This window comes from Tamandua tetradactyla, chromosome 10 (genome assembly GCF_023851605.1).
Source record: "Tamandua tetradactyla isolate mTamTet1 chromosome 10, mTamTet1.pri, whole genome shotgun sequence".
Lineage (NCBI taxonomy): Eukaryota > Metazoa > Chordata > Mammalia > Pilosa > Myrmecophagidae > Tamandua > Tamandua tetradactyla.
This window is the reverse complement of record NC_135336.1, coordinates 100,652,948-100,680,275: the sequence shown is the minus strand read 5'-3', so window position 1 is coordinate 100,680,275 and position 27,328 is coordinate 100,652,948. Positions and strand designations below refer to the sequence as shown.

The window sequence follows — 27,328 nt, the reverse complement described above, 5'->3', positions numbered from 1 at the left end:
GGGTGTCTCTGCTCCCAGCATCTCGGACCACACCGACAGCCAAAGCTGCCATGCCTGCCCCTTCCCCCACCCTCGAGTCCTCCCCTCTTGACCCTTCAGATGCTTCATCCTGAAAGCCCTCCCCTTCCCTGCAAAGTTGGGTGTCCAGGGAGGCACCTCAGGTTGGGAGAGAGGAAGGGACATGGGGAGATGCTGGCTGACCAGGAGCTGGGCCTCCGTCCCTCTGCACCCCCATCCACCCCCTCCCCTCTGAGTCACCCGCCCCCCACGCCCTCGTCCCCAGGCTTCTGTGACGGGGCAACACCATCACCAGACCACGAGTGCTTATGCCACCTGCTCTTTATTGACTGCCACAGGCTTGTTCTTGGGGTAACCAAATGCCCCCCAGGTTAGTACTACAGAAAGGAAGGTTTGGAGGAGGGTGTGAGAGAGGCGGGACCCCGGGGCTGGACGGCGGGGGCCACCAGGACAAGCCCAAGGCCGGGCAGGGCTCACACCTGGGCCTGCACGCAGGTGCGGGAAGTGTCCCTTGGGGTGTCGAGATGCACCTGGTGGAGTCACCTGGAGACCCCAGCCGGGTGTCGTCCCCAGCCCAGGGGCTGGGTCCCTGCCCAGAGGCCAGCAGCGCCGCTTGTCCTGACCGCCCAGCAGGGCAGAGGCTGCTCCCTGGGGCCCAGTGCTGTCTAAGGGAGTGTGGCGGGGTGGCCACCTCCACGGCTGGGGTCACCGGAGCTGCAGCCCCCAGCACCAGGGATCCAAGTTCCATCGGCTGCTCTCTCAAACCCTCGTCCTGTCTTGAGAAGATGAAAAGGAAACAGAAGAGAGGAAAACAGGAGACAGATGCCCTGCCTTTTCTATGGGTGCCGGGGGCCGGGCACAGGCGGGCAGCCAGACCCCACCCGCGCTCAGGATGACGGCGCCGAGCTGGGCTTCTCCTCCCGGGACACGGGGATGGTCCGCTCGCCGTGGCTGGGGTCCACGAGCTTGGGGCCCGAGAAGGTCAGCATGCCGTCGGCCGACAGGGAGCAGGACAGCGCGGACTGGTCCACGGCTGTGGGCAGGCGGTAGCGGCGGTGGAACTCGCGGGAAATGTAGCCGTGGTCGTCCTGCAGGGCCGGGGGGGGGCGCTCAGCGGGGGACAGGCGCCCAGCTGCCTCGGGCCACTCACAGTCAGGAGCCCCCACAACCCCCACCAAGGGACCCCTTTCACTGCAGAAGGGCCTGCCCCGGCCTGGCTCTGCCCTGACCTGAAAAGACTGCCAGGGGCAGGGTCAGAGGCTGCGGCGCATAGGAGGACCCCTGCCCCCACCTCCTCTGGGTGGGAAAGCCCCCCGCCGAGAGGGCGTTGGGGTGAGGGGGCGTGTCCAGAGCAGGTCTTGGACCCCAGGGGACCCAGAACGTGAGAGAGGCAGCACCCCGGCCCCAGCAGCCACAATCTCGTCAACAGTCTGAAGAAATCCTAGTCCGACCCGGAGCCCGAGCCCCTGCCAGCCCTTGGGCATGGGGGCCCTGCCACTCTCCGCCCGCCGCTCCCCCCCGGCGCTCTCCCCTCCCCCTGGAGGTCTCACCCCAGCTCCTCACAGGGCACCTCAGCACCCTCCATCCTCCCCAAACCAAATTGGACCCCAGAGCGTGGATCATGGGGGTCTCCAAAAACGCAGGAGCTGGGGATGGGCAGGAGGGGTGGTCCAGAGAAGGACGTGGCAACAGGCGACAGCCCGCTGGGTCCTGGCCGAGCAGGGGGCCTGGGGCGACCGCAGGGCCTGTCCGGCCTCTGCTCTGCCGCCTGGCAGCTCCGAGGCCCCTGGGGCCACCGAGAAGGGGCAGCTGGGAGAGCGGACGGGTCAGTGCACAAAGCACGGGCCATGTCACTAAATGCCAGCTGCTCCGGCCACGGGCGCGCCGGCCTGAAAACGCGCCTCGACTCAGACACAAGCAAGAGCACTTGGGCTCGGCGCTCACGAGGCGGCTGGGCCCGCCCGGGGCGCTTCCATTGCCGCCCCCTCCTCGGAGAGCAGGGCCGGGGCTCCAACTGGACGCCAGGTCCCAGCCCACCCCGACCCTGGCCGTTCGCCTCCCTCCCCCACCCCGCCCGAAATGCTCAGGAGGGGCTGCCGGGTCCTGTCTGCCTCCCCCGCCGGACCCTCGCAGGCCGCGGGCGGGCTCGCCGCTGCCCACCTGCCTCTCGTTGTGCTTGCCGTGGATCTCCACGAAGTCGTCCAGCACCTTCACCGTCAGGTCCTCCGGGGAGAAGTGCTTCACGTCCAGGAGGATGACGAACCTGTCCCGGTCAGACCGGACCTGAAATCCAAAGGCCTCATGTCCAATTGCCCAGAGCCACCGGCTGGCCGGAGGGTGCCGGACGGGGTCTCTGCGGGCTGCCTGGGGGCACTGGTGGCCCCACAACTCCGGATCCTGCTACTGACCAGAAGCAAGGGGTCATGGCGCCCTGTCTCTGGCCACACAGAGGGGAGTGAGGTTCCAGCGGCAGGTGACCCTGGCAGTGGCGCAGAGGTTCAGGGAAGGGTGATGTGCATTTGCTGTCCGCCCAAAGGAGGGAGCCGGCTGCCTGGCCAGGAAAGGGCTGATGACCGCCAGCTGGCCAGCTGGGTTTAGCTCGGCTGGCTGGTTATAGATTGGTTATGGGTCAGCTTGCTGGTTAGGTCTAGCTTAATTGGCTGGTTATGAGCTGACTTGCGGTTTGGGTACAACCCACCTGGCTGGTTATGGGTTGTCTGGTGGGCTGGACTGGGCATTTACGATAAGCGGTCGCCCTGGCTTCAGCTTGCCTCTATGTAAAGAGCCCAGGGGCCTGCCCTTCACTTGGCCATGGTGGCCCCTGACAGCCCCCACTCCTAGGGCTTCGCCATGCCTGAAGCACTTTCTCTCAATTTGCCGGCTCAGAACATTCCTTTTGGCCCCCGAAACGTGTTGCTGCTGCACTCCAGCTCTGGGAGCCTCTGGTTTTAAGCAGCGGGTGAGACTCAGCTCCTCCAGGACTGTCACCCGAGAATCAGTCACCCCACGGGGTGGGGGACAGGGAGGAGGGGCGTCCTCTGACCTTGGCCCTGGACTCCTGGCCAGCCTTGGGAAGAGCCCGTGTCTGCAGCCCTGTTGGCTGGGGAAGGGAGGCAGCTCTGCTGCACGCCGTGGGGGTGGGGGAAGCCCCGACCTGGGTCTGGAGGCAATGCACCCCCACCCGCACCGGGGCTCCCTCGGCTCAGAAGGCAGAGTGCGGAAAGCAGCTAACAGAGAGTGTGGGTTTGCGCCGCAACTTGCCTTGACGGGGTTGTTCTTGGGGGTTCCAGCATGGGGTTGGTGCATTACAAACCACAAATGGGTCATGAGCTGATGGGAGGAAAAGAGAACGCTGGGCTCAGGCTGCTCCCTCTTCCGGGCTCCGCCCCGAGGCACAGGGAGGAGATAGGCTGGGGCAGGGGGCAGGAGGGTTTGCAGGGAACCCCTGGGCTGCGAGGCAAGGAGGGGTGCCAGGCAGGGAGGCGGGGCCGCAGCCTCACCTTTCCAGGACAGAGCCCCTCGGGGCTGCAGGGGCACGGCCCCCCCACAGCAGGGCTGCGACGCAGACTGCTGGTTCTCCCCTCTGTGCGGACCTCCCCCGACTCTGGACAGCCCTCCCCCCTCTCTGGGTGGCCCTCCCCCCACTCTGGGCAGACCTCTCTGCTCTCTGGGCAGCCCTCCCCCCACTCTGGGCAGTCCTCCCCCCTCTCTGGGCAGCCCTCCCCCCTCTCTGGGCGGGCCTCCCCCCACTCTGGGCCGCCCTCCCTCTGGCAGCAGCTGGGAGCCGGGCCTCACCTCGGAGATGCCGGAGTCCAGCGCGGTCCGGAACAGGGACTGCCGGTAGTAGGGGCTGATGGTGGAGGAGAGGAAGGGCAGCAGGTCGTACTCAAAGAGGCCCTCACCGAAAAACTGGTCGAAGAGCCGGCTGGGGTAGAAGGGCCCCAGGGCGCGTTTGAACCAGGGGTGCTGGATGGTGACGTCCATGTTGGCTGCGGCTCTGCAGGGACCCGGAGGGCAGGCAGCTTGGGCAGTGCGGTGGGGAGCAGCGGCTGCAGCCCCCTTATATCCACCTCTGAGAGAAAGGAGGCATTAGGGGGATTTCTCTGGAAAGACATGAGCTCATGGAGAAGCTGCCCAGTCAGCAGGACCCAGGGCCGGGCGGAACGGGCGGGAGGACACAGCCCTGGCCCTGACCGGCAGCTCGGGACCTCGGGGCACATCCGTCCCCAAGAGGCTTGCGCCGTGTGGCTGTGCCCCCCGTCCCACCCTCCCCTCGGGCGACGGCAAAGACCCCAGTGCCCCGTTACCGTGTGCCAAGGCCTGGGCGAGTCTGACTCTCCCTCCAGCCCCCACTGCCTTGGGCAGTGGGGCTCAACCCTAGGTTCACAGATGAGGAAACTGAGGCATCTGGTCCCCCGAGCCCCAGAGCTACTGAGCGAGTGCCCTGTTCTTCAGAGAGATTACCTCTCCTACTCACTAGTGACTACAAAACGACACAGACTCATCACAAAAACCCTAGCAAAGAAGCTGCAGAGGAACAACCGAACTCTCCTGGGGTCAGTCTGGGTTTCCCGCCCACCTTGCAGCCCCCTCGGCCAAGGCCGTGTGCACAGGGGCCTGGGGACTGGTCTGCTGAGACAGGAGCGGCCGACCATGCACATAGGCCCCAACCTCAGACACAGCCCTCCGTCGTCCCCCGCGGAGCCCCACTGCGTCCCCGGCGGCCAGACTTCAGGGCCCTCAGCCCCTGTGCTTGTGTCGGGGGTGGGGCTTGGACCACTTGCCTCTCTCTGCCCCGTCCCAGCTATTTCCTCAGGAGAAACTCCCGGAGGGAGCCCCCCAACTCTCAGGCTACTCCTGGGGGCTCCCCGACTCTCAGACTACTTCTGGGGGACTCCCCGGTTTGCAGGCTATCCCTGGGGGGCTCTCCGACATGCAGACTACTCCCAGTTTTTAAGTCTTTCGAGACTCCAGACAGGGTCCAATCCATGTTTATGGAAACAACACCCGCTCAAAAATGCGGCCACCTTTGACAATTTTGTCTTAGACCCATGGATGTAGAAGGAAAGATGACTCCAGAAGAGAAGACTTTGGAGAAGGAGAAGCCTCTGGAATTAAAGCGGGATGTACCTCTACCCATCAGACCTGCGTGAGCCTTGAGGACGGCCCCACAAATCTCCCCTCCCTCAGCTCCTGCGGAACTAGCATTGCTCAAACCATCCTGGCTGCGTTGCTTAGCAGCTGCTTTGTGCACCGCATCAGCCAGTGGGCGAGAGCCCTGGGCGGTCCTTGTGCTGCCATCTTTGCTTGGCAAGTTTGCAATTTCACAGGGTGGACGAGACACACAAAGGAAAGAAGGCACTTCCAGGATGTTGAGCAGTGTGTGCCCAAATCTGGGTGGGGCTGTCCAGGCTGCAGGGTGGAGGACTTTTTCACCCCGCCCTGGGCCAGGTACCTGTGCTTATTCCCGGGGACCTGATGGCCACCCATTAAGGCAGGTCCCAAGGCCACCCAACTTTCTAGACGAGGAAAGCAGGATTTTGGAAGGCTGCACCAAACATCCCGGCTGCTAAAACAAATACCCTACGGTGGGTGGGCTTAAACATCAGGAATTTATCGGCTCATGGTTTTGTGGCTAGGAGAAGCCCAAAATCAAGGCGCCTGTAACTGGCGATCCTTGTCCCTCAGCTTTTCAGTCGCACGGCACTGCATGTGGTTTCAGCCTCCTCTCGGGGTACTGTTGGTGTTCGGCTTCTGGCTGCTGCCTGTGGCCCTTCTCTCCCTCTGGCTTTCCGGCCACAGTAATCTAGACTAAAGTCCACTCTGATCCCACGGGGCCGCAGCAGAGCCCAAGAACCTTCCTGAAGAGGCCCTATTTACCCTGCCCGCCATGGTGGGGGTAGCCCAGTCCAAGACCATGTCCGAGCTGCACTGCACAAGCCAGTCTGCCAAAGGCGGCAGCATAGACACACCAAGGGCAGCCACAAGAAGGGGGCGTGCTTCGGCCTCCTGGGACACCTCCAGGCCCCCCGTCCAGGCTGACAGTCAGCAACCCAGCAGTGGCAGGGGTATGGGCAGGGTGGTGGGTGGCCCAGGAAGGGCTGCCCCGTCTGGGGGCACAAGAGCAGGTGGGAGCCAGGCCCTGCGTAGGGGGACCAGTGCCCAGTGGAGCCGCCCTGGACCCCGAGGCAAAAGGAAGACCCAGGAAAATTGATCCCGCCTTTCTTTAAAACGTCGATGCTTTGTTCATCACAGGTCTTTGCATTAATTTTGATGTTTTAAATATTGCATGGAAATATTGAGTTTTTTGGCAACTCCTTGCTTTTTGTGCCATAGGCAAGGGCACCCTTCGGGCAGTGAGGGACCCTGCATGCCCTCTGCACGGTGGGACTGGATGAGCCTGCGGGGACTGGCCTTGAGCAGGCACGCACGTCTGTCCCACCCAGCCACAAAGGCCTTGCAAAATCGGAGCACCTCAGACTCCAGCTTAGTATTTGTTTCCTGAGGCTCCTGTAACAAATCAACACAAGTTAATGCAAATCGGTAGCTTAAAACAACGTGAGTTGTTACAGGGTTGAGTGGATGCTGCATGGGGCTCACGGACTAAAATCCAGGTGTGGGCAGGGCTGGCTCCCACTGGAGGTGCCAAGGGAGAATCCGTTCCTGGCCTCTTCAGGCTTCCGGAGGCCCCCACGTCCCTTAGCCCGTGGCCCCACCCTCCATCTTCAAAGCCAGCCACAGCCGCCGAGTCTTTCTCCATCGCATCACCCTGGCCCTGACCTCTGCCTTCCCTTCCCCCTCAGAGAGCCCCAAGATGACCTGAGGACCCCCAGATAAGCAGAACAAGCCCAGGACAATCTCCCTGCTTTGAGGTCAGCGGATAGGAACCTTGACCCCATCTGCAGCCCTACTTCCCCTTTGCCCCGTAAGGGACACGTGCGTGGATTCTAGGGATTCAGACCTGGACGCCTTCAGGGGCCTCACTCAGCCAGCTGCGATGGGGAGCAGCACTGCGGCCCCCACTGGTCCCCAAGCAGAGCACAAGCCCCCCGCATGTGCTCACCTGCCAGGAGGTCTCAGTAAAACCCCCGGCCCACAGGAAGTGCGGCCAGTACCTGCCAATGCCGACGCGCGTTATGCACATCTACAGACTAATTCACCCTAAATCTCTGACCAGTTGGCTGGGGCGCTCCCATGTCACTTCCAGCTCAGCTGACTCGGGGCCCTCTGGCCTGCTTTGCTAATAACGCAGCAGAGTCTTCTTCAGCTGACACACAGCAGGTGGGCCCAGCTGCTGGGCTCACACCCTTTGAAGCCAAGTCCCAGCTTTTGCGCAGCCAAGATTCTGAGGAGCAGAGACGCGCAGCCAAACAAGCAAACATGTGCCGCTTTATGTGGCCCTGAGAGCACCGCAGAAAACAGAGCTGGATGTGGGGGCAGATAGCGAGGGGGAACGTCCGATTTCCCACGGGCGGGCGTGCATGTCCCCCAGGGCCCCAGCCTTGGCGCGGCTCCCCCCTCGTACCCTGGATTTCCTGGGGAACAAGCCCCTTTTGCGGTTGGGCTGGGCTCCTCGCGCCTTCACCGGCAGTGCACCAAGGGAGGAAGGAAGGAGCTGTTCCCGGCATGCAGGGCTCAGAGTCCGCAGAGTTCCCAAACAAAAATAAGGCCCACTAAAACTCCGTGTGCTCCTTACCCCATACACGGTCAAGCTTAAATACTGTCAGTGACAAAACACTCCTCCCTGGGGGCATCTGGGAGGGTGGCATCTTTTGTAGGTTTGCCTCCTAAGCAATTGCTCCATAAGTAATATTTGTGTAATGTTCAATTTAGCAGAGTTGTCTTTCTTATCCTTTTATAAACCTGTACTGAATCACCCAGAGGCCTCCCACTGAAATGGGCGCCTTGGCACAGGCGGGCTCGCTACACGCCTCAGTTTCGAGTTTGGAGAAGATGTACGTTTTAACTGTGGGGAACGGGGCCAGCTCACTTCACAGCATGGCCAACCTCCACGGGACAACATATTCCTGAGCTTAAATGGGAGACTTCAAACAAGCAATGACAGCACGCAGGGAGAAGCTGAACCACGGTCATTTCAAGGGTCTCATTCTCTGTGACATCTGGGAGTTCTTGGTTGTGTTTAAAATTAAAAACTGTGAAGCCAGGCACAAACCACCAGGCGTGACATTATTCAAGGCCATTGCTAGTCTGTATGTTATGTATTTCACTGAATCTAAATACTTTTAAAATCGAAATGTATTCTTCTCATTTTTGATTGCTTGCCTTAAAACTAAAGAACAAGTCAGGAAATAAAAAATAAGCAGTAAAAAATTTTAAAATGCCAAAAGAAAAAACAAATCAGGAACAACAACAACCCAGTTAAAAATGCACAAGAGACTTGAATGGACATTGTTCCAAAGAAGACAGACAAACGGCGATACATGTGGGAAGGGTGCTCGATGTCTTTAGCCATCAAGGAAATGCAAATCAAACTGCAACGAGATACAACTTCATACCCACTAGGATGATTAGTAGTATTTTTTTTAATTGAAAATAACAAGTGTGACAATGAAGTGAAGAAATATATAAGGAATCCCTATATATTGTTGGTGAGAACATAAACTGGTGCAGCTGTCGTGGAAATCAGTTTGGTGGCTTCTCAGGAAGCTGAAAATAAAATTACCCTATATCCTGGCCACTAGTATCTACCTCCCAAAATTTTTACGTGGTGTTTACCTCAAAAAATTGAAAGCAGGAACTTGGGATGAGGCTGTCCTCCAGTGTTCATAGCAGCGTAATTCACAATCGCCAAAGGCTAGAAACAACCCAAGGTTCCATCAAAGGATAAGAGGTGAACACAATGTGGTCCAGCCATGCCAGGGAATACTATTCAGCCCTAAAGAAGGAACAAGGTTCTGATGCAGCTAAACATAAAAGAACCTTGAAGACACCACATTGACTGACAGAAGCCGCATCTGAAACGACAGCTATTGCACGACCTCACTTATATGAATACCTGGAAAAAGCACATTCACAGGCAGCAGGCAGGTTACCAGGGAAGGAGAAGGCAAGGCTGCCAGGTGCATACCTTCTGTTTGAGGTGGGAAAAAAGTCTGGGTGACAATGCAGCTGATGGTAGTACACTATTGTGAGTGTAATTAAGGTCACCGAATTGCACATTTTAAAGTGGTTAAAAAGGGAAATTTTGAATTGTATGTATGTTAGAACAAAAAAGAGTTTTTAAAAGACAGCACATCAGGAAAATAATTATTCATTATTACATGGAATCATTTGCTGACAATAATCTGGTCGCCTAGAGGCGGGGGGCGAAGAAACTGACCTGCTCTGGGTGTCACTGTGCTAGGCATGCCACTGGCCTTGGGTTCTCCAAGTTACGTGGCATCCCAGAAGCTTCCTGCAGCTCTGCAAGACCGAACTGGTGTTCAACTGAACTGACCACACAAGTTAAATTAGGGAATGCGCTACCCAAAATACAGATTTTGATCAAATAGACACCTCTCCCTTTGGTCTCACACAGAAGTTGAAGTTTTAAAATATGAACCATGTCATCCTTTACCCAGTTTTCTGATCTACCCAAGTTCTGTCCAGATCAGCTTCATTCATGTCTCTACTCAAAGTCAGATCCCTTTTTCAACTTTTTAAGCAGTTCCTGCATGGGGTACTGCTGGCTTTCATAGCTTCACAGCTCTAACTCTATCACTCAGGTGTCACATAAATGCCTGAAGTTTCTGGGAACAGCCAGGTTATACAGAAACAGCTCAGCGTCTCAGAATTTAGAAGGAGCAGTTGCACCTCCCGAATAGATGTGACTGCTGTAAGAGCGCACACTGCAGGACCCTTTGCCATAAGCCCCAGGCTGATACGCATGCTCTCGACTCCAGTTAACCGAGCTTTTATTCTATAGTTAGTCCATGTGAGTGAGGCGTAATAATATTTGTCTCTTTGTTTCTGACATTTCATTCAACATGCAGACCTCAAGTTTCATTCACCTGGTTGCCGGCCTCACTTCATTCCTTCCTGCGGCCGCTCGGTCGCCCGTGTAAACGCCGCAGTCCCCTCTTCCGCCCTCACTCCTCCCACCTCCACCCACTGCAAACCCTGCATGATTTTGAAGGGTCTCGGGCATCATTTCATTTCTCCTGGGAATACGTCACAATGCATCTCTCCAAGAGGACTCTTTAAAATGTGACCTCAGGATGTGTCGCACTTAAAAAAACTTAGCACTAGTTCCTTAATATCATCAGGTATCTAATAAATGTTCAAATTTCCAAAAAATTAACTTAAAATTTAAACATAAGACATTGTCATGGCTCAGAATTCGGATAATGCAACCAAAATGAGAAGTAAGGGAAGGATCCCCATAAACTGGCCAAATCCTGGGTATTTACTAAAGCCGACTCGAAAGAGAAGGCGAGTCACCCTCAGTTTGCTTATTGACCTGTTTGTTGGCACTTTAGGAGCTAACCCAAGGGGTGTCCTCGAGAAAAGCTGCAGCAGCATCCTGGGGTGGGCGGGGCCGCGGGGGCCTGGCACCAGCCCTCGGGACAGCACCCACCGGACAGTGGGGGCAGGTCTGGGCACCTCCGGGACCAAGTCCCCCAACCTCAAAATGGCGCAGAGACCCCGGCTCTGGGAAGTGATCCCGTCCCAGGCCCTGCTGCCCCCACTCTCTGCTCTGTGGAGTCCCCAGGGACCTGGAAGGGACCAGAACTCACTGGCTGTTTCTGGAGGACCCCACCGAGACCCCAGCCACAGCCTGAGGGCCGCAGAGCTGCTGTGGAAGATTTGTCCATGCTGGGCGCATGACGTCGCTGTGAGAGGGGGCCGTCGAGAGCAGCCGCCCCTCGGACCTGCAAGGCCACCTCCAGGCACCCGCGGGAGTCCCCTCCTAGCCGAATGTGCACGTGTGTCTTTGGCTTTCGGACCTGGTCTGAGAAGGGACAGCAGGGACAGGACCCCGAGGCTCCCCACCTGGAGAAGGGGCAGGACCCTTGGCCCAGACCAAGACTGGAGCTGGGAGAGAGGGAATTGGGGGTGGGGGTACGAGAACCAGCACCCTGCAGCCCCCATGAGGGGGACGGGTGCTCACTGTTGAGAACCACCCCCTGTGCTTCCTTGTGAGGTGCGATCACAGCACAGCTGCCTCCCCGAAGGCTGGGTGAGCACTGCAGACGCTGGGCCACAGGTCAGCTGGTCCTCTGCCATCACTCGGGACTGGCCATGGCGGCTGGAAAGGGCTCTGTTTTTACACCCCGCGAGCCCCGACTTTCTGGGGAGTCCCATCACCCTCCCCTCTGCCTTACACTGACAGACAGACCCGTAAGGAATGTGCAGAGAGAAGGGGCTCCTTCCAGGACAGCCAGGAGCCAGAGAGGCCCAGGGAAGTCGTTCAGTCTGGCCTTGTGTGTGGATCAGGCATGCAGGGTTTGGAGGTGTAGGAGGGGGCAGGGGGCAGGATTTGAGGGTTAAGGGTGCAAGAGGGGGCAGGGGGCAGGGTTTGAGGTTGTAGGAGGGATGGGGTGTAGGGTTTGAGGGTGCAGGAAGGTCGGGGCGCAGGGTTTGAGGGTGCAGAACGGTCGGGTGCAGGGTTTGAGGGTGCAGGAGAGTCGAGGAGCAGGGTTTGAGGGTGCAGGAGAGTCAGGGAGCAGGGTTTGAGGGTGCAGGAGGGTCGGGGAGCAGGGTTTGAGGGTGCAGGAGGGTCGGGGCGCAGGGTTTGAGGGTGTAGGAGGGTCGGGGCGCAGGGTTTGAGGGTGTAGGAGGGTCGGGGTGCAGGGTTTGAGGGTGCAGGAGGGTCGGGGTGCAGGGTTTGAGGGTGCAGGAGGGTCAGGGTGCAGGGTTTGAGGGTGCAGGAGGTTTGGGGTGCAGGGTTTGAGGGAGCAGGGCTTGAGGATGCAGAGCAGGGTGAGGACCTGGAAGGGGCAGGAAGTGGAAGTGTGGCAGAGGTGTGGGTGTCAGGGACCCCTGACTGGGGCAGGGCGTATGAGCAGCAAACTCTGAGGTCACCTTTCCCTAATAACTAAACACACTGGGACCTGCAAGGACGTTTTTTTCAGAAAGCCCTTCCGCAGGCAGGAAGCCGGGCCCCAAGCGCGCCATTGTTCTCAGCAGCAGCCTGAGCCTGCCCTGGGGACGGGCCCTGAGTCTGCAGCCGCGCACAGCCCTTCCCACACAAAGGCCAGCGGAGATCTTATCTAAAGAATGTACGCAATGTGCGGCCTCTGGCTGACGGAGGGCCTGTCCGCCCCACTCACCCGCTCTGGGCCCTGTTGGCTCACCCTAAACCCGGCAGCATTTAGGGCTGACGGCTCATTGTTGTGGAATCCACCAGGAATGTGCCTGGCTTAATTTTAAGCCCTCGCCCCGGTTTGGCGGGGTCAGCAAGTTAGACAGACTCCGCTTACTGTAGGTCTCCACTCCCTGCCCTCGGAAGGGGATGTGTGGGTAGGAGGTCATTCACGCTTGGCCAGCCCTTTCCAGGACAAAGCAAGGCCATGGAAGACCCCACAGAGGCCCTTCGAACCCCATTTAAAGGTTGCACAGTGACGTTTGAGTGGTGATTCTCCTTTAGGAATTGATAGATCTGTCCCACGCACACAGACGGGGAACTCATTACCTGTCAGGGCACATTAGATCATGGGTGAAGGATACAAAGCTCAGGATCTCTTGCTCACCAACACTTAGTATTAACAATCATTTTTGCAACAGGAGCAAAGTGCTATCTCACTGGCCGTGTGTGTGTGTGTTAGTGTGTCATGGAGGGGATGTGTGTGAAATGTTTTGCATTCCTCTGGGCGCCTGGGAAGTTGAGCCTCCCTTCCCAGTCTGGTTTTCCTTCAGTGAGCCCTGTCCATCTCCGTCACCCATTTTCCCATGGGGTCTTCCTGGTTTGGGCTTGTGTTGATTTGTACCAGCTCCTCGCGTGTCTACACACTAGCCTGCAGCCGTTTGTGCAGGTTGCAAATACCCGTTCCTGGTCTGGCATCTGTCAGCTCATGCAGGGCCTGGAGGGTAGGTCGAGTCGAGTGGGGAGGTCACTAACAGGATTGGGGAGGTCACCCCACACCCCACACCCGGGAACCCAGAGGCAGGCAAGAGACCCACATGCAAATCCCGTGAGTGAGGGCAGTGGCAGGCCCAGGACGGAGGACAGAGGGACGAGGCAGCACGGGGCAAGAAGAGGGGGCCTGGGAGTGAGGGCCCAGGCAGGCTCAGAGCTGGGCTCGAACCCCTGGCGTAGCGTCCCTGGCCTGTGGCCTCGGAGGACACTGAATCCTCAAAGTGGGTTTCACCTGCCGAAGGGAGCCGTCCATCCCAGCCACCAGGCAGGGGCCCGGGTGGTGTGGGCAGAGGTGGCACAGCTGGGGCAGAAGCCCCAGGTAAGGGCAGGGGCCATGGCGTGAGGATGGAAGGGACAGAGTGGAGAGCTGGTGCCCAGAGCTAAAAACAAGCTACAGAAGCACGTGAGAGCAGGACCCCAAGTTTATTAATTTTTGTATTTGTAGATACATGTTCATAAAAACTACCAAAGCTATAGGGACAGTTTTGGGTGGCTGGAATGACCTTCTCAGAGGTTGTGTAGAAATTACTTGTGTAGTTTGCTAGGCGCTGCCCTGTTTAAACAGGCGACCGGGAGGAGGGGGGCCGGGGTCTCCCACCTACCCCTGCTGGGCCCTGGGCGAGGCAGGATGGTGGCCATGGGGGGAGGGGGGCCAGCGGCTGTGGGATGAGGGGGACTCAGGGCAAAGAAGAAGGGGTGCTCAGGCTTAAACTGCAGCATCAGGGATTCCAAAGGCCTGCCCTGGAGTGGGGTCTGCACCTTCTCTCCCCAGGGGGATGCCTGGCTCTCTCTGCACACTCACCGTTCCCAGGGTTTCCAGCTGGGGACAAGGGCAGTGGAGTCAGGGCCAAGCCGGAGAGGAGGCTTCCCGTGTCCCCCAGGGGCCTCCACTGACCCGGGACCCCGGAAAGGAGCCCAGTCCCCCAGCTGCCCCGTGTTAGGCAGGGCCCACCTCCAGCCAGTCTCGGAAGGCTGAGCCCCACTTTGGTCCAGGAGCCTGCAGGCTCTCCCTATGCCGGGCCACCTGGCTCTGCCCAAGGGGCAACTCTGTCTTGGTGTTTCCTAGAATTTCAGAATTGCAGGGATGGGGATAAAAATAGCAGGAAGTTCCCTGGGGGTAGGATGGGGTCTCCCAGGGTCTACACTCAGAACACTCTGCAGAGACCCACCCCACACAAACCCCAGAGCAGCCCTTAGGTTTCCACAGGCTTAGGGCACCCAAAGAACTAATTGTACCACCAGGACTATTTGGTGGTAAAAGCAGGGTTGCCATAGTAATTCCAGGCCAGCAGGCCCCCCAAGTCTCATGAGGGGTGTGTTGATGCCCAACCTCTTAGAGACAGCTGCTGGGGGGCTTGGCACCTCCTAACAGCTGCCAGCCCGGCCCAGGCTCTCAGCGCCCCCAGCCGCTGCCTCCCTCCCCAGGCCACACCCTAGGGAAGGCAAAAAATTATATAGACAATGTCCCAGGGACACCCTCAGAGCCAAAATCCTGGGCCCTACCTCTTCTTGGGACTCCTTTCAAGTTTTCTCTTTAACTTTTGAAATTTGAAATCCCCACCCAGGCAGCTGCCCCAGAAGCCCCAAGCTCATTACGTCTGACTCAACACAGAATAAAGCCCAACTGCCCTAAACTCATCCCTATCAGGATGGACAAACTCCTGTCCACTTATTTGGAGCCCAGCTAACTTCCTTTTTTGTCTATAAAAATCGTTTGCCTGAATTTCCCCTAAGCGCCTGGAGCTACTTCTAATCTTGCAAGAAATCTGGCGCCCTTCTGCAGCAAATCTCTGGCGTCGGAACAAAATGCTGTCGTCTGCAAACTCAACTTTGATTAGTCTTTCAACGGGCTGCCTGGTATCTAGGGTCAGTTCCCTAAATTCACACTGACACCGGAATTTAGCCCAGGAAAACGGAGAGTTAAGTACAAGGATGATGACTTTATACGGCCAATCCCCTGCAGAAAGCTGGGGTGTCCAACGCAGAAGTGGGCTAAATGAGCAGTGCGTCGCCACTGCTTTTCAAACAATAACTTCTCACAAAGTCTCCATAAAATCTGCATGATGAAACTTTTAAACGCCCACAATAGTCTTTCACTCTACTGCTAATATGTTATTTATTTTAGGTTTAGATGCTATTGCGAGAAATGTGTTGGTCCAAAAGACAGTATTATTATAAGTCATTTCCTCTGAAGCTGAAATTCATTAAAAGCATACCAAAAGAGCCAAATAATAAAATGGGGAAAGAAAAGGAAAATAATTATACTAAAGAACTATATTCCCAGAAAAGTTGCTGTAAAACTAGTTTCCAGGAAGTGAAGGCAAAAAAGCGAACACGGTGAATTACCAGACATTGTCCCAGGCAGAGGTTTTGAAGCATGGTTCACTGTCAGAATCACAGCGGCCCTCGCTTCCCCGGTGTCGTGGTTAGGGACAGGTGTCAACTTGGCCAAGTTGTGGTACCTGTTTATGTGATTGGGCAAGCACTGGCCTGTCTGTTGCAATGAGGACATTTCATAGGATTAGGTCATGATCACATTAGCTACATCCACAGCTGATTCCATTTGTAATCAGCCAAAGGGGAGTGTCTTCTGCAATTAGTGATGCTAAATCCAATCATGGGAAGCCTTTTGAGGAGGACTCAGAGGAGACAGGTTGCATTCCTGCTTTGGCTGGTGAGCCTCTCCTGTGGAGTTCATCCAGGCCATCCATTGGAGTCATCGGCTTCGCAGTCTGCCCTGTGGATTTTGGACTCTGCGTTCCTACGGTCACGTGAGACACTTTTATAAATGTTATATTTGCAAGTGTTCCCTGTTGATTCTGTTTCTCTAGAGAACCCTAACTAATACAGCCAGAGAATCCAGTGAATAGGCCTTGCTTAGGGTCTGGGAGCTATGTAGAAAACTACTTTTTAAATCAAAAGTCCACAGGTGATTATGATAATTAGTCATATTTGGAAAGCGCTGGTCTAATAAAAGGGGACATACCTGTTCACAGGAGTGAAAAACTGTTTTCATTGATTGAAGAATGTGCTGGCTTGAAAGGATGTATGTACCCTAGAAAAACCATGTTTTAATCCTAATCCCATTTTGTAAAAGTAGCCATTTGTTCTAATCCCTATTCACTATTGTGTGTTTGAAACTGTAATTAGATCATCCCTCTGGAGATGTGATTTAATCAAGAGTGGTTGTTAAGCTGGATTAAGTGGAGACATGTCTCCACCCATTTGGGTGGGTCTTGATTAGTATACTGGAATCCTATAAAAGAGAAAATATTTTGGAGAAAGAGAGAGATTCTGAGAGAACAGAGAATGACATAACCATGAGAAGCAGAGAGTCTACCAGCCAGCAGCCTTTAGAGCTGAAGAAGGAAAATGTCTCCTGGGGAGCCTCATGAAACAGGAAGCCAGGAGAGAAAGCTTGCAGATGATGCCATGTTCACCATGTGCCCTTCCAGATGAGAGAGAAACTCTGACTGTGTTCGCCATGTGCCTTCTCACTTGAGAGAGAGAACCTGAACTTCAGCAGCCTTCTTGAACCAAGGTTTCTTTTCATGGATGCCTTAGATTGGACATTTCTATAGACTTGCTTTAATTGGGACATTATCTCAGCCTTAGAACTGTAAACTAGCAACTTATTAAATTACCCTTTTTAAAAGCCATTTTGTTTCTGGTATATTGCATTCCAGCAGCTAGCAAACTAGAACAGATTTTGGTACCAGGAGTGGGGTGCTGTTGCAGCTTGCAAATAACAAACATGTTGGAACAGTTTTTTAAATGGATAAGGGGAAGATTCTGGAAGAGCTGTGAGAAGCTTGATAGAGAAGGCCTAGAATGTTTTTAAGAGACTGTTGATAGAAATATGGATTCTAAAGATACTTCTGATAAAGCTTGAAACAGAAATGAGGTACGTGTTATTATAGGCTGGAAGGAAAATGAGCCTTGTTTTAAAATGACAGATAAGTTGGCAAAATTGATGAGTAGCTTTGGCTAGAAGGCTGATTTTAAAAGCCATGAACTTGGATATTTAGCAGAAGAGATCTCCAAATTAAATATCAATAGTGCAGCCAGGTTTCTTCTCACAGCTAATAGTGAAATGCAACAGGAAAGAAATAAGCTGAGAATTGAACTCGTGGGTACAAAGAAGCTACAAATTAATATTCTGGAAAACTCTGGGTTCCAGGAAGGGAGACCCCAGAGAACAGTGCCCCACTGAGGTCTTGGCCAAATGTGGAACCAGTCAGCCATTTCAGAGAAAGCCAGGATTGGACATGGAGTTATGCAGAAAGGATTTGTTGAAACCTCATATGTCTGATGGGCATGACCCAAAGTTATTGCATAGAAAGCCAACGAGAGTGCTGTGGGACCTGTATAAACAGAGCCGCTGCCAGCCTGGACTGGGCGTTCAGAGAAAGGACACATCGGAGGAAAAATAACTTCAGAGGCAAAACCTGGAGGCTGAGGTGTGAAGTCGAGAAGCCTCGGGCCAGGAGAGCGGACCCACCCAAGCCCGTGGAGAGGGTGAGTTTGCCCCAAAAGCAGATGATGGGCCTTCCACATGGTTGCAGTGGAAGAGTCATGCCGCTTCAGGCCTTGGAAAGGGTGAAGCACATTCCTTGGGGTTTGGCGAGAGCCTGGCTGCCACCACATGGAGGGGTTGAGCGCGTGCCTCAGAGATAGCAGAGAGCCCAGGTACAGCCAGGATCCTTGGAGAGGGTGGAGCCAAGAAAAAGGTGGTCTCTCCAATGTCCCCCAAGGTTTCATTCAGAGAGAGGCAGGCCTCTGCGTAGGCCCTTGGAAACAGTGGAACTGCTGCTTTCTACAGTCCCGAAGATAAATGATTCTCAGACTTTGAAATCTAATGATTTTTTCCCTGTGGATTTTTGAAACTGTATGGGTCCAGTGACCCTTGTGTTCCTTCCTCCCTATGAAAATGGGTCTATGTATTCTATGAATGTTCCTCCTTTGTATGTTGGCAGCAAATAACTTATGAGTTTTGAAAGGTCCAAAGACGGAGGAGAATTTGCCGGAGCACAGACCATGCTTGTAACTAACTTTGTGAGCGTCTGTACTGGTTTTAACTTTGTATTGCATTTGATTGCTACTGAAATGCTTTAAAGTTTTCTGATATTACTATGAAATTAATGCATTTTGTATATGGGAAAAACATGTCTTTTTTAGGGTCCACAGGGTGGAATGTGCTGCTTTGAAAGGATGTATGTACCCTCGAAAAGCCATGTTTTAATCTTAATCCTATTTTGTAAAGGCAGCCGATTCTCCTAATCCCTATTCAATACTGTATGCCTGAAACTGTAATTAGATCATCTCCCTGGGGGTGTGATTTAATTAAGAGCTGTTGTTAAACTGGATTAAGTGGAGGCATGTCTCCACCCATTTGGGTGAGTCTTGATTTGTTTACTGGAAACCCTATAAAAGAGGAAAATTTTGGAGAAAGAGAGAGATTCTGAGAGAGCAGAGAATGACATAGCCATGAGAAGCAGAGAGTCTACCAGCCAGCAGCCTTTGGAGATAAAGAAGGAAAATGCCTCCCGGGGAGCTTCATGACACAGGAAGCCAGGAGAAGAAGCTAGCAGATGATGCCGTGTTCGCCATGTGCCCTTCCAGATGAGAGAGGAACCCTGAACTTCATCGGCCTTCTTGAACAAAGGAATCTTTCCCTGGATGCCTTTGATTGGACGTTTCTATAGACTTGCCTTAACTGGGATATTATCTCAGCTTTTGAACTGTGAACTAGCAACTTAATAAATTCCCCTTTTTAAAAGCCATTCCATTTCAGGTATACTGCATTCCAGCAGCTAACAAACTAGAACAAAGAACATAGAATAGTAAAAGTGTTCTTAATAACATTTTTTTAGAAGGTAGATATCTTTGTCTCATGTTGACCTTTGATAAAATGAAAACCAACAGCATAACATGAAATTAAAATTCATTTGGATTATCTGGGTTGATAGAAAAAATTATATCCCTTGGCCCTCTTCAGAAATCCTGATTCAGTCAATCTGGGCAGGGCCCAAAAATGTACATCTGTTCTAAGCCCTCCCCACCCCAGCAGCCATGATGCAGGTGGTCCAGGAATATGTGTCTGCACCGAGAGAATGGATGGTTTACTGTATTCTTCAGAACTTCAGGTTTTACATAGTAAGGTCATGTTGGAGATGACCCCTCTGTGCCCGGCCCCAGCCCCTCCCTTCCTGGTGGAAGGTGCAGTCTCTCCACTGGGCCACTCCCACCCAAACATCCCAGGAATCCCCCCAGCTACACAACATCCAGGGCTCGGCAGATTGTGGTCTCCTCCCTGCCCCTGCCCACCTGCTTCCGCTGGGGACCCCGTCCACCAGGCTGACGTACACACCTGAGCTTTTGTGCGATCTGCAGCCAAGCACGTCCCCAGGGCTCCCGGCCCCAGGCAAAGCCAGGCGGCAGCCGGGATCTGGGTTCAGGGTCCCTGGAGAGGTGCGGCCAGCCGAGGGTTGAAGGTTGTCGGCCAAGGACACGTGAAGACCTCTAGGGGGCGGCATTGCCTAAGCCGCATGCCGGCGCCCTGCTCCAGCTACGCAGACCCGGTCAGGGGAGCCTGCCGCCGCTCAACAAACCCCTTGGAAAGATACCGCTTTCTGGGCCGTGCACCCCCCCAAAGAGAGTGAGCAGAATCCCCTGTGATATTCGTATCATATATGCCTCGGTGTGTGTGTGTGTAGGTGTAGATACACATGTGTTCTAGTGTGCAAGCTGCCAGAATGCAATATACCAGAAACAGAACGGCTTTTTAAGAAGGGGAATTTAGTAAGTTGCTGGTTTACAGTTCTAAGACCGAGAAAATGTCCCAATTACAACAAGTCTATAGAAATGGCCAAACAAAGGCACCCATCCAGGGAAAGAGACTTGGTCCAAGAAGGCCAATGAAGTTCAGGGTTTCTCTCTCAAGTGGAAGGGCACATGGTGAACACGGCATCATCTGTTAGCTTCTTCTCCTGGCTTCCTGTTTCATGAAGCTCCCTGGGAGGCATTTTCTTTCTTCATCTCCAAAAGTCGCTGGCTGGTGGACTCTGCTTCTCGAGGCTATGTCGTTCTGCTCTGCTCTCTCTGAATCTCTTTCATTCTCCAAAATGTTTCCTCTTTTATAGGACTCCAGAAACTTACCAAGACCCACCCAAATAGGTGGAGACATGTCGTCCCCTAATCCAGTTTAACAACCACTCTTGATTAAATCACATCTCCAGGGAGATGATCTGATTACAGTCTCAAACATACAGAATTGAATAAGGATTATTCTGCCTTTATGAAATGGAATTTAGATTAAAACATGGCTTTTCTAGGGGACATACATCCTTTCAAATCAGCACAGCATATATGTAGAGCCACATTTAAAAAAAAGAAGAATACTGTGCAGCCATTTCCAATTAGGTGTTCAAGGAGACGATAGAAAATGGATGGATGGATGGGTGGGTGGGTGGATGGATGGACGGATGGATGGACGGGTGGATGGATGGATGTAAGGATGGATGGATGGGTGGATAGGTGGGTGGAAGGATGGATGGATGGGTGGATAGGTGGGTGGAAGGATGGATGGATGGGTGGGTGGGTGGATGGATGGACGGATGGATGGACGGATGGATGGATGGGTGGATGGATGGAAGGATGGATGGGTGGGTGGGTGGATGGACGGATGGATGGATGGGTGGGTGGGTGGATGGATGGGTGGATGGGTGGGTGGGTGGATGGATGGGTGGGTGGATGGGTGGATGAGTGGGTGGATGGATGGACGGATGGATGGACGGGTGGATGGATGGATGGGTGGATAGGTGGGTGGAAGGATGGATGGATGGGTGGATGGATGGATGGGTGGATGGGTGGGTGGATGGGTGGATGGATGGGTGGATGGGTGGGTGAATGGACGGATGGATGGATGAGTGGGTGGATGGATGGACGGATGGATGGACGGATGGATGGGTGGGTGGGTGGATGGATGGACGGATGGATGGACGGATGGATGGATGGGTGGATGGATGGAAGGATGGATGGGTGGGTGGGTGGATGGATGGATGGATGGATGGGTGGGTGGGTGGATGGATGGGTGGATGGGTGTGTGGATGGATGGATGGGTGGATGGGTGGGTGGATGGATGGGTGGATGGGTGTGTGGATGGATGGATGGGTGGATGGGTGGGTGGGTGGATGGATGGGTGGGTGGATGGGTGGGTGGGTGGATGGATGAGTGGGTGGGTGGGTGGGTGGACGGATGGATGGATGGGTGGGTGGGTGGATGGATGGGTGGATGAGTGGGTGGATGGATGGACGGATGGATGGATAGGTGGGTGAATGGATGGAAACACTGGTCATCTCAATGCTAAGTGAAACACCACATGCAGTATGATTACCTAACAACTTCTCACATCCAGATTTTAGTCCAACCACTTCAGCCTCCCCTCCCCACCTCCACAGTCACACCTTGGACTTATCACCTCTGGAACCTCAGTTCCTAACATCCCCTACTGTAACTCCCACCTTCCTGCTGCCCCCTCCACTCAAACTGCTGCCCCCTGCAACATTCCCCTGACCTCATGGGCACGTTCAATCCATGGGCCTCAGCCCTTGTGACGGTCTTTTTACCTTGTGCAATAGGGCCTGCATGCAGAAGAGGTTTTAAAGTTTCTGTGCCAGGCGATGCGACAGTAGCTCAGTGGCAGAGTTCTCACCTGCCGTGCCGGAGGGAGACCCAGGTTCAATTCCCGGTGCCTGCCCATGCGGATAAAAAAAAGAAAAACGTCCATGTGCCATTTAAAGCTAACAGCCACAGACACAACAATGCCACCCCACCCGGCTTGGGCCACCTCCACTGGCACCTGAGGGCCCGTATGCCCTTCCCCAGTGCACACTCTGGAAGGACGAGTTCTCGGGCCCCTGCCTAGCTGTGGCTTTCCCACATGTCTGCACCCCAAAACAGCACATCTCAGTTTTTGCCTCTGTCTGTATTTTATGCAACTGGAATCGTACAGAATAAATTATTCTGTGGCTTTGTTTTCACTCAAATTGATTTTGAGATTGGTCCACACTATGTTTGCACTTATGGTGCGTTGTATGCTATACCATGGGACTTTTATCCCTCCACCTTTGATGGCCCCTTGGGTTGGTGCCAGCTTTAGTTTTTCATTTTGGGTTTTGGTTTTTCGGTTTTGGAGGTTTGGCTTTGAGGGTGTGTTTGTTGGTGCTGTTTTTCGCTATTCTAAGCCGTGCTGCTGTAAATGTGTTTGGATGCAAGACGCCTGTTAGGTTTTTGCCTTTTAAAAAAGATTTTTTTAATCTTTTTTCTTATTGCTTCATAGACATTATTCTCAATACCAGTCTGTCATCAATGATCCGTGTGGCAAATGTGTGTCTTGTCTTTTTACTTTCTTTGTGCACCTTTTAAAATACAGTTTTCCATTTGAATAACATCAAATTTATCCTTTTGTTTTTTCCTTTATGGTTTGTGCTTTTTATGTTCACCTGGAATTAGATTTCTACGTGCGATGAGATGTCGAGAATCCAACGTTGTTGTCGTAGGAGCATCCAATTGTCGCGGCCCGATGGGGTACACTTTGAGCCTTTCCCCACGCCGGCCCTGCCTGAATTAAACCTCCGCATGTGCGTGGGTCTGTTTCTGTGTTCTCTACCCTGCTGTTCTCTCACCTCTATCCCTAAGCCAAACACAAGGTCTTAAATACCAGTTATCTGATCGGCAACTCCTTCTGCCTGGTTCTTCCTCAAGAGTTTCTTGGCTATTCTTAGTGCTTTTTCCTTTCTTATAAATTTTAGAATGAATGTGTCAGATTCTATTAAAAACCCTTTTGGAATTTTTATTGGAATTGCTTTAAATCTTTAGTTCATCTGGGGAGAAGTGACATCTTCATGTTATTTGATCTCCCTGCTCAGGCATGGTGTGGTTCCCCACTCACGTCTTCCACAATAGTTTCAAAAAGTTCTGTAATTCCCTCCACAGAGGGCTTGTACATATTTTGTCAGATTTGTTCCTAGGTTCTTTGCATTTTTATTGGTATTTACGAAGTAAATTTTTACATATCATTTACTAACTCATTATTACTGGTGTACAAATATGCGATTGTTTTCTGTATATTAATTTATATGCATCAACCTTGCAAATCTTTTTTAATTCTAATAATCTACCTATAGATTTTTGATACATTCGAGACAAACATAATTTTCAGGTAATAATAGTTTTAAAAATTATTCTCTAATCCTCATAAATATTATAGGGTTAATGAAGTCCTAATTTTCCAAGAGGCTTTTTTTATGACATGAATGTTGAACTTATTTCTATTATAAAAATTTCCATACATTCTCAAAAGTAAAAAAAACAAATAGCACAATGAACACCATATATTCATCAGCCAGATGAATCAATTATGAAGATTTTTGTCTCATATTCTTTTCTTCCCCCTTTTTATTTTTCCTGACATATTTTAAAGCAAAACCCAGGCCTCACACACTTTCACCCCTACACACTGAGAGTGCGCCTTTTAAAAATATGGACATTTTCTTAAATAACCACAATTCCATTTCATATCCAAAACCATTAATCATAATTTCTTGGTATTCTGTAAAACCCAGTAATTTCCCAATTGTCTCACAGATGTGATTTTTACAGTTGACTCCTTTGAATCAAGATCCAAATGAAGCCCACTCATTGCTTTGGTTGTTATGTAGGTGAGTTTCTCTAAAGCTATGTCTGCATTATCAGAAAGGTCGTATGTGCTTTTTCTCTTTTGATCTTTAAAATGGTGAATGGTATTAGTTAATTGTCCACTGTGAAACCAATCCTGCCTTTACTGAGATGAGTACAGACTGGCCATCGCCTCAGCCCAGGCCCCCCAGAAAGCAGATCCTGTGTCGCAGGGAGGGTGAAAGGACAGGCGAGGTAAAGGTAAGCTGAGGCAGGGAGAGAGTTCAAGGGGGTGCTTTGTGGGCCAGAACCAGTCACCCCACAGTGGCCTCCAGGGAGGGCAGGGCAGGTGACTCACCTGCTGCTGTTTCCCATTTCTGTCCTCCTTAGCCAGACGTGCCCACCCACCCTGCATTTCGGGTCCAACTGACCTGAGCCCCTTCGGACAGCCCCTGGGGTCAGCCTGGGAGGTTCCCCAAGTTGGGCGGGAGCAGGTGAGCCCAGCCCGGCCTCCCGGGGCGTATTAGGTGGTGGCAATGGATTCTGTTTGCTCATTTCCATTAGGATTTTGCATCCATGTTTATGTGTGCAACTGGACTGCAATTTTTATTTCTTGCTCTGTTCTTATATGGTTTTCGCATCGACCGGCTATGACTGCTTCATAAAACGAAGGGGAGGGTGCACTTGTCCTATTTTTCTATTCTCTAGAAGAATTTGTATGAATTGAAATGAGCTCTTCTTCCTTAAATAGTGTAGAACTTAACTGTCAACAACAAGGTCTAACATTTTCTACTTGGGGGTATTTTTTAATACTGATTCAATTTCTTAAAAATAACTGAGGACTTCTGATTTTCTAATTTTTTTCCTGAGTTAATATCGGCAAGTTGCAGTTTTACCTTTTTCCTTCCAATGCACCACTTTAGACCAGTATTTAAATGTATTGGCCTGACCTTTTTTTTTTTGAATTTTTTTTGTATTATCAAACCAAAACAACATGCAAACATGAACATTCTTAACATACAATCATTCCATGTATGGTGTACAGTCAATGGCCCACAATATCATCACATAGTATATTCAGCACCATGATCATTTTTTAGAACATTTGCATCACTCCAGAAAAAGAAATAAAAACAAAAAACTCACACATACCATACCCCTTACCCCTCCTGCTCATTGACCACTAGTATTTCCATCTACTCGATATATTTTAACCTTTGTTTCCCCTATTTTTTTTATACCCCTTACCACTCCCTTTCATTGTTCACTAGTATTTCAATCTACTCTTTTAGCATTTGTTCCCCTATTATTTATTTATTTTTAATCCATATTTTTTATTCATCTGTCCATACCTTAAATAAAAGGAGCATCAGACACAAGGTTTTCACAATCACACAGTCACATTGTGAAAGCTGTATCATTACACAATCATTTTCAAGAAACATGGCTACTGGAACACAGCTCTACAGTTTCCGGCAGCTCCCTCCAGCCTCTCTAATACACCTTAAACTAAGAAAGGGATATCTATATAATGTGTAAGAATAACTTCCAGGATAACTTCTTGACTCTGAAATCTCTCAGCCACTGACACTTTATTTTGTCTCATTTCTCTCTTCCCCCTTCTGGTCGAGAAGATTTTCTCAATCCCTTGATGCCAAGTCCCAGCTCATCCTACGACCTGACCTTTTTAATCTCTGCTGAGCATGTAGCTATGTTGTCTTTTTCATTCTCATTATTGTTGCTTATAGCTCTTCACCTTTTTTCTTAATCAGTCTGGAGAGGCTTACCAATTTGATTAGATTTTTCAAGAAACAGTCTTTGGCTTGGTTGAGCCTTTTTATGCAGTTGTTTTCTATTTCATAATTTCTGCCGTATCTGTTCTTGTCTTCCTTCCGTGTTCTCTGGAGCCATTCTGGTATAAGTTCCTTAACTTCTAAGGGGCTCCTCAGCTTGTACGTCGTTCCCTCGCCCTCATCTCCAGCGTAAGCGTGACTGGCCAGGCCGCATGTGGCATGTTGGGGCCGCTGAGCTCTGGCTTCTCGGGGAGAAACGGGGGGAGGAAGGGCAGTGGGGGACAGGGGGCGAGGGGGAGCAGCGGGGCAGTGGCCCCCGGCCAGGCTCGCGGCGCCCCACAGACCACATGCAGAACTCACAAGCTGCACTGAGCAAAGCCCCACAGGTAATTCCAGCTCCAGACGTGACCCAGGTGGGACTGGATGCTCTTTTATGCGTTTGTCTTTATCCCTCGTTGATGTAAAGCTGCTGGAGGCAGGTAACAGGGGCCTCAGCCCTGGGCATCGGGGTAGGCCCAAAGGAAACAAGAATTCCAGGGGGGAAAGCTAAAGTGAAGGTGCGAGCCATGTCACAGACCACATGTAAAGGTAAACTCACCAACACCTGGCGGTGGGTGGGGTTCAAGCTGTGAAAAGCACACTTGCGCACTGCGCCGGTTTGAAGCTATTATGTGCCCCAGAAAGGCTATGTTTTAATCCTGATTTAATCTTGTGGGAGCAGTCGTTCCTCTTATCATTTCTCACTGATTCAGTGTTGTTGGGCAAAAATTTTTATTAGATCACCTCCATGGAGATGTGACACTCCCACTTATGGGTGTGGCCTTTTGATTTGATGGAGATGTGACTCCACCCATTCGAGGTGGGTCTTGATTCATTTACTGGGGTCCTTTAAAAGGGGAGATATTTGGAGAAACCTGAGCTGCAGATGCTCGGAGAACAGTTGCTTCAGATCTGACTGACACGGCTGTTTGGAGAAGCTTGGAGTGCCGGCAGAGGGAGCAGATGCCTGGACACAGGCAGATCCTGGCAGATGACACCATGTGCTTCCCATGAGATGCCGAGCAAGCCAGAACCCAGAGCTGTGTCCCAGAGGAGCTACGTCAGGGTCCACATGTGCTTAGAGAGGAAGCCACTGGCATCAGAAGCTGGAAGCAACAGAACTGGGAACAAGGGCCAGCGGATGCCAGTCACATGCCTTCCCAGGTGACAGACACTGGACTTTCTTGAGTCAAGATATTTTTCTTTGCATGCCTTAGTTTGGATATTTTTATGGCCTTAGAACTGTAAACTTGTAACTTAATAAATTCCCCTTTAAAAAGCCAACCCATTTCTGGTATATTATATTCCAGCAGCTTTAAAAAACTAATACATGCACCTCACCAACAGGCTGAGGGCCGTCACCCTGCCAGGTAGTGTTCTAAGTTTTACACAAATGACTCCCTTTTCCTACGACGTCGGGACTGTGAGCACCATCCTGCAGAAGAAGCTGCCAGGACACAGGGTGGCCAGAAGACAGCTCAGGGGGCCCCGAGAGGCAGGGCCAGGGCTGGTCCCCAACACACGCGCACACACTGCTTTTCTGCCTCTCACTGCCTCCGCCTAAAGTTTCTTCCTTGACTTTTCTGGGCACAATCACCCCGTGTTGCCAGCCGTCACCACCTCCTCTCCGGACCCCGCACCCACCCCTGGCCTGCTTAGCTGCTGCAGGGGTGATTCTCACTTCTAACCCAACCTGGATGGAAGTGGTGGAGGGGATGAGGCT

General features: G+C 52.5%; 1 protein-coding gene across 1 annotated transcript; it reads right to left on the bottom strand.

Annotated features, from left to right (window-relative positions):
• Nucleotides 1–327: 327 nt before the first annotated feature.
• CRYAA (crystallin alpha A) lies at nt 328–10,126 on the bottom strand. Its single transcript, XM_077117679.1, has 4 exons — nt 10,029–10,126; nt 3,814–4,090; nt 2,179–2,301; nt 328–1,106 (listed from the first exon to the last, which is right to left on the bottom strand). Exons 2-4 carry the CDS (start codon nt 4,000–4,002, stop codon nt 906–908), a joined length of 513 nt encoding a protein of 170 aa, XP_076973794.1. The 5' UTR covers nt 4,003–4,090; nt 10,029–10,126; the 3' UTR covers nt 328–905.
• Between the last annotated feature and the right edge of the window lie 17,202 nt (nt 10,127–27,328).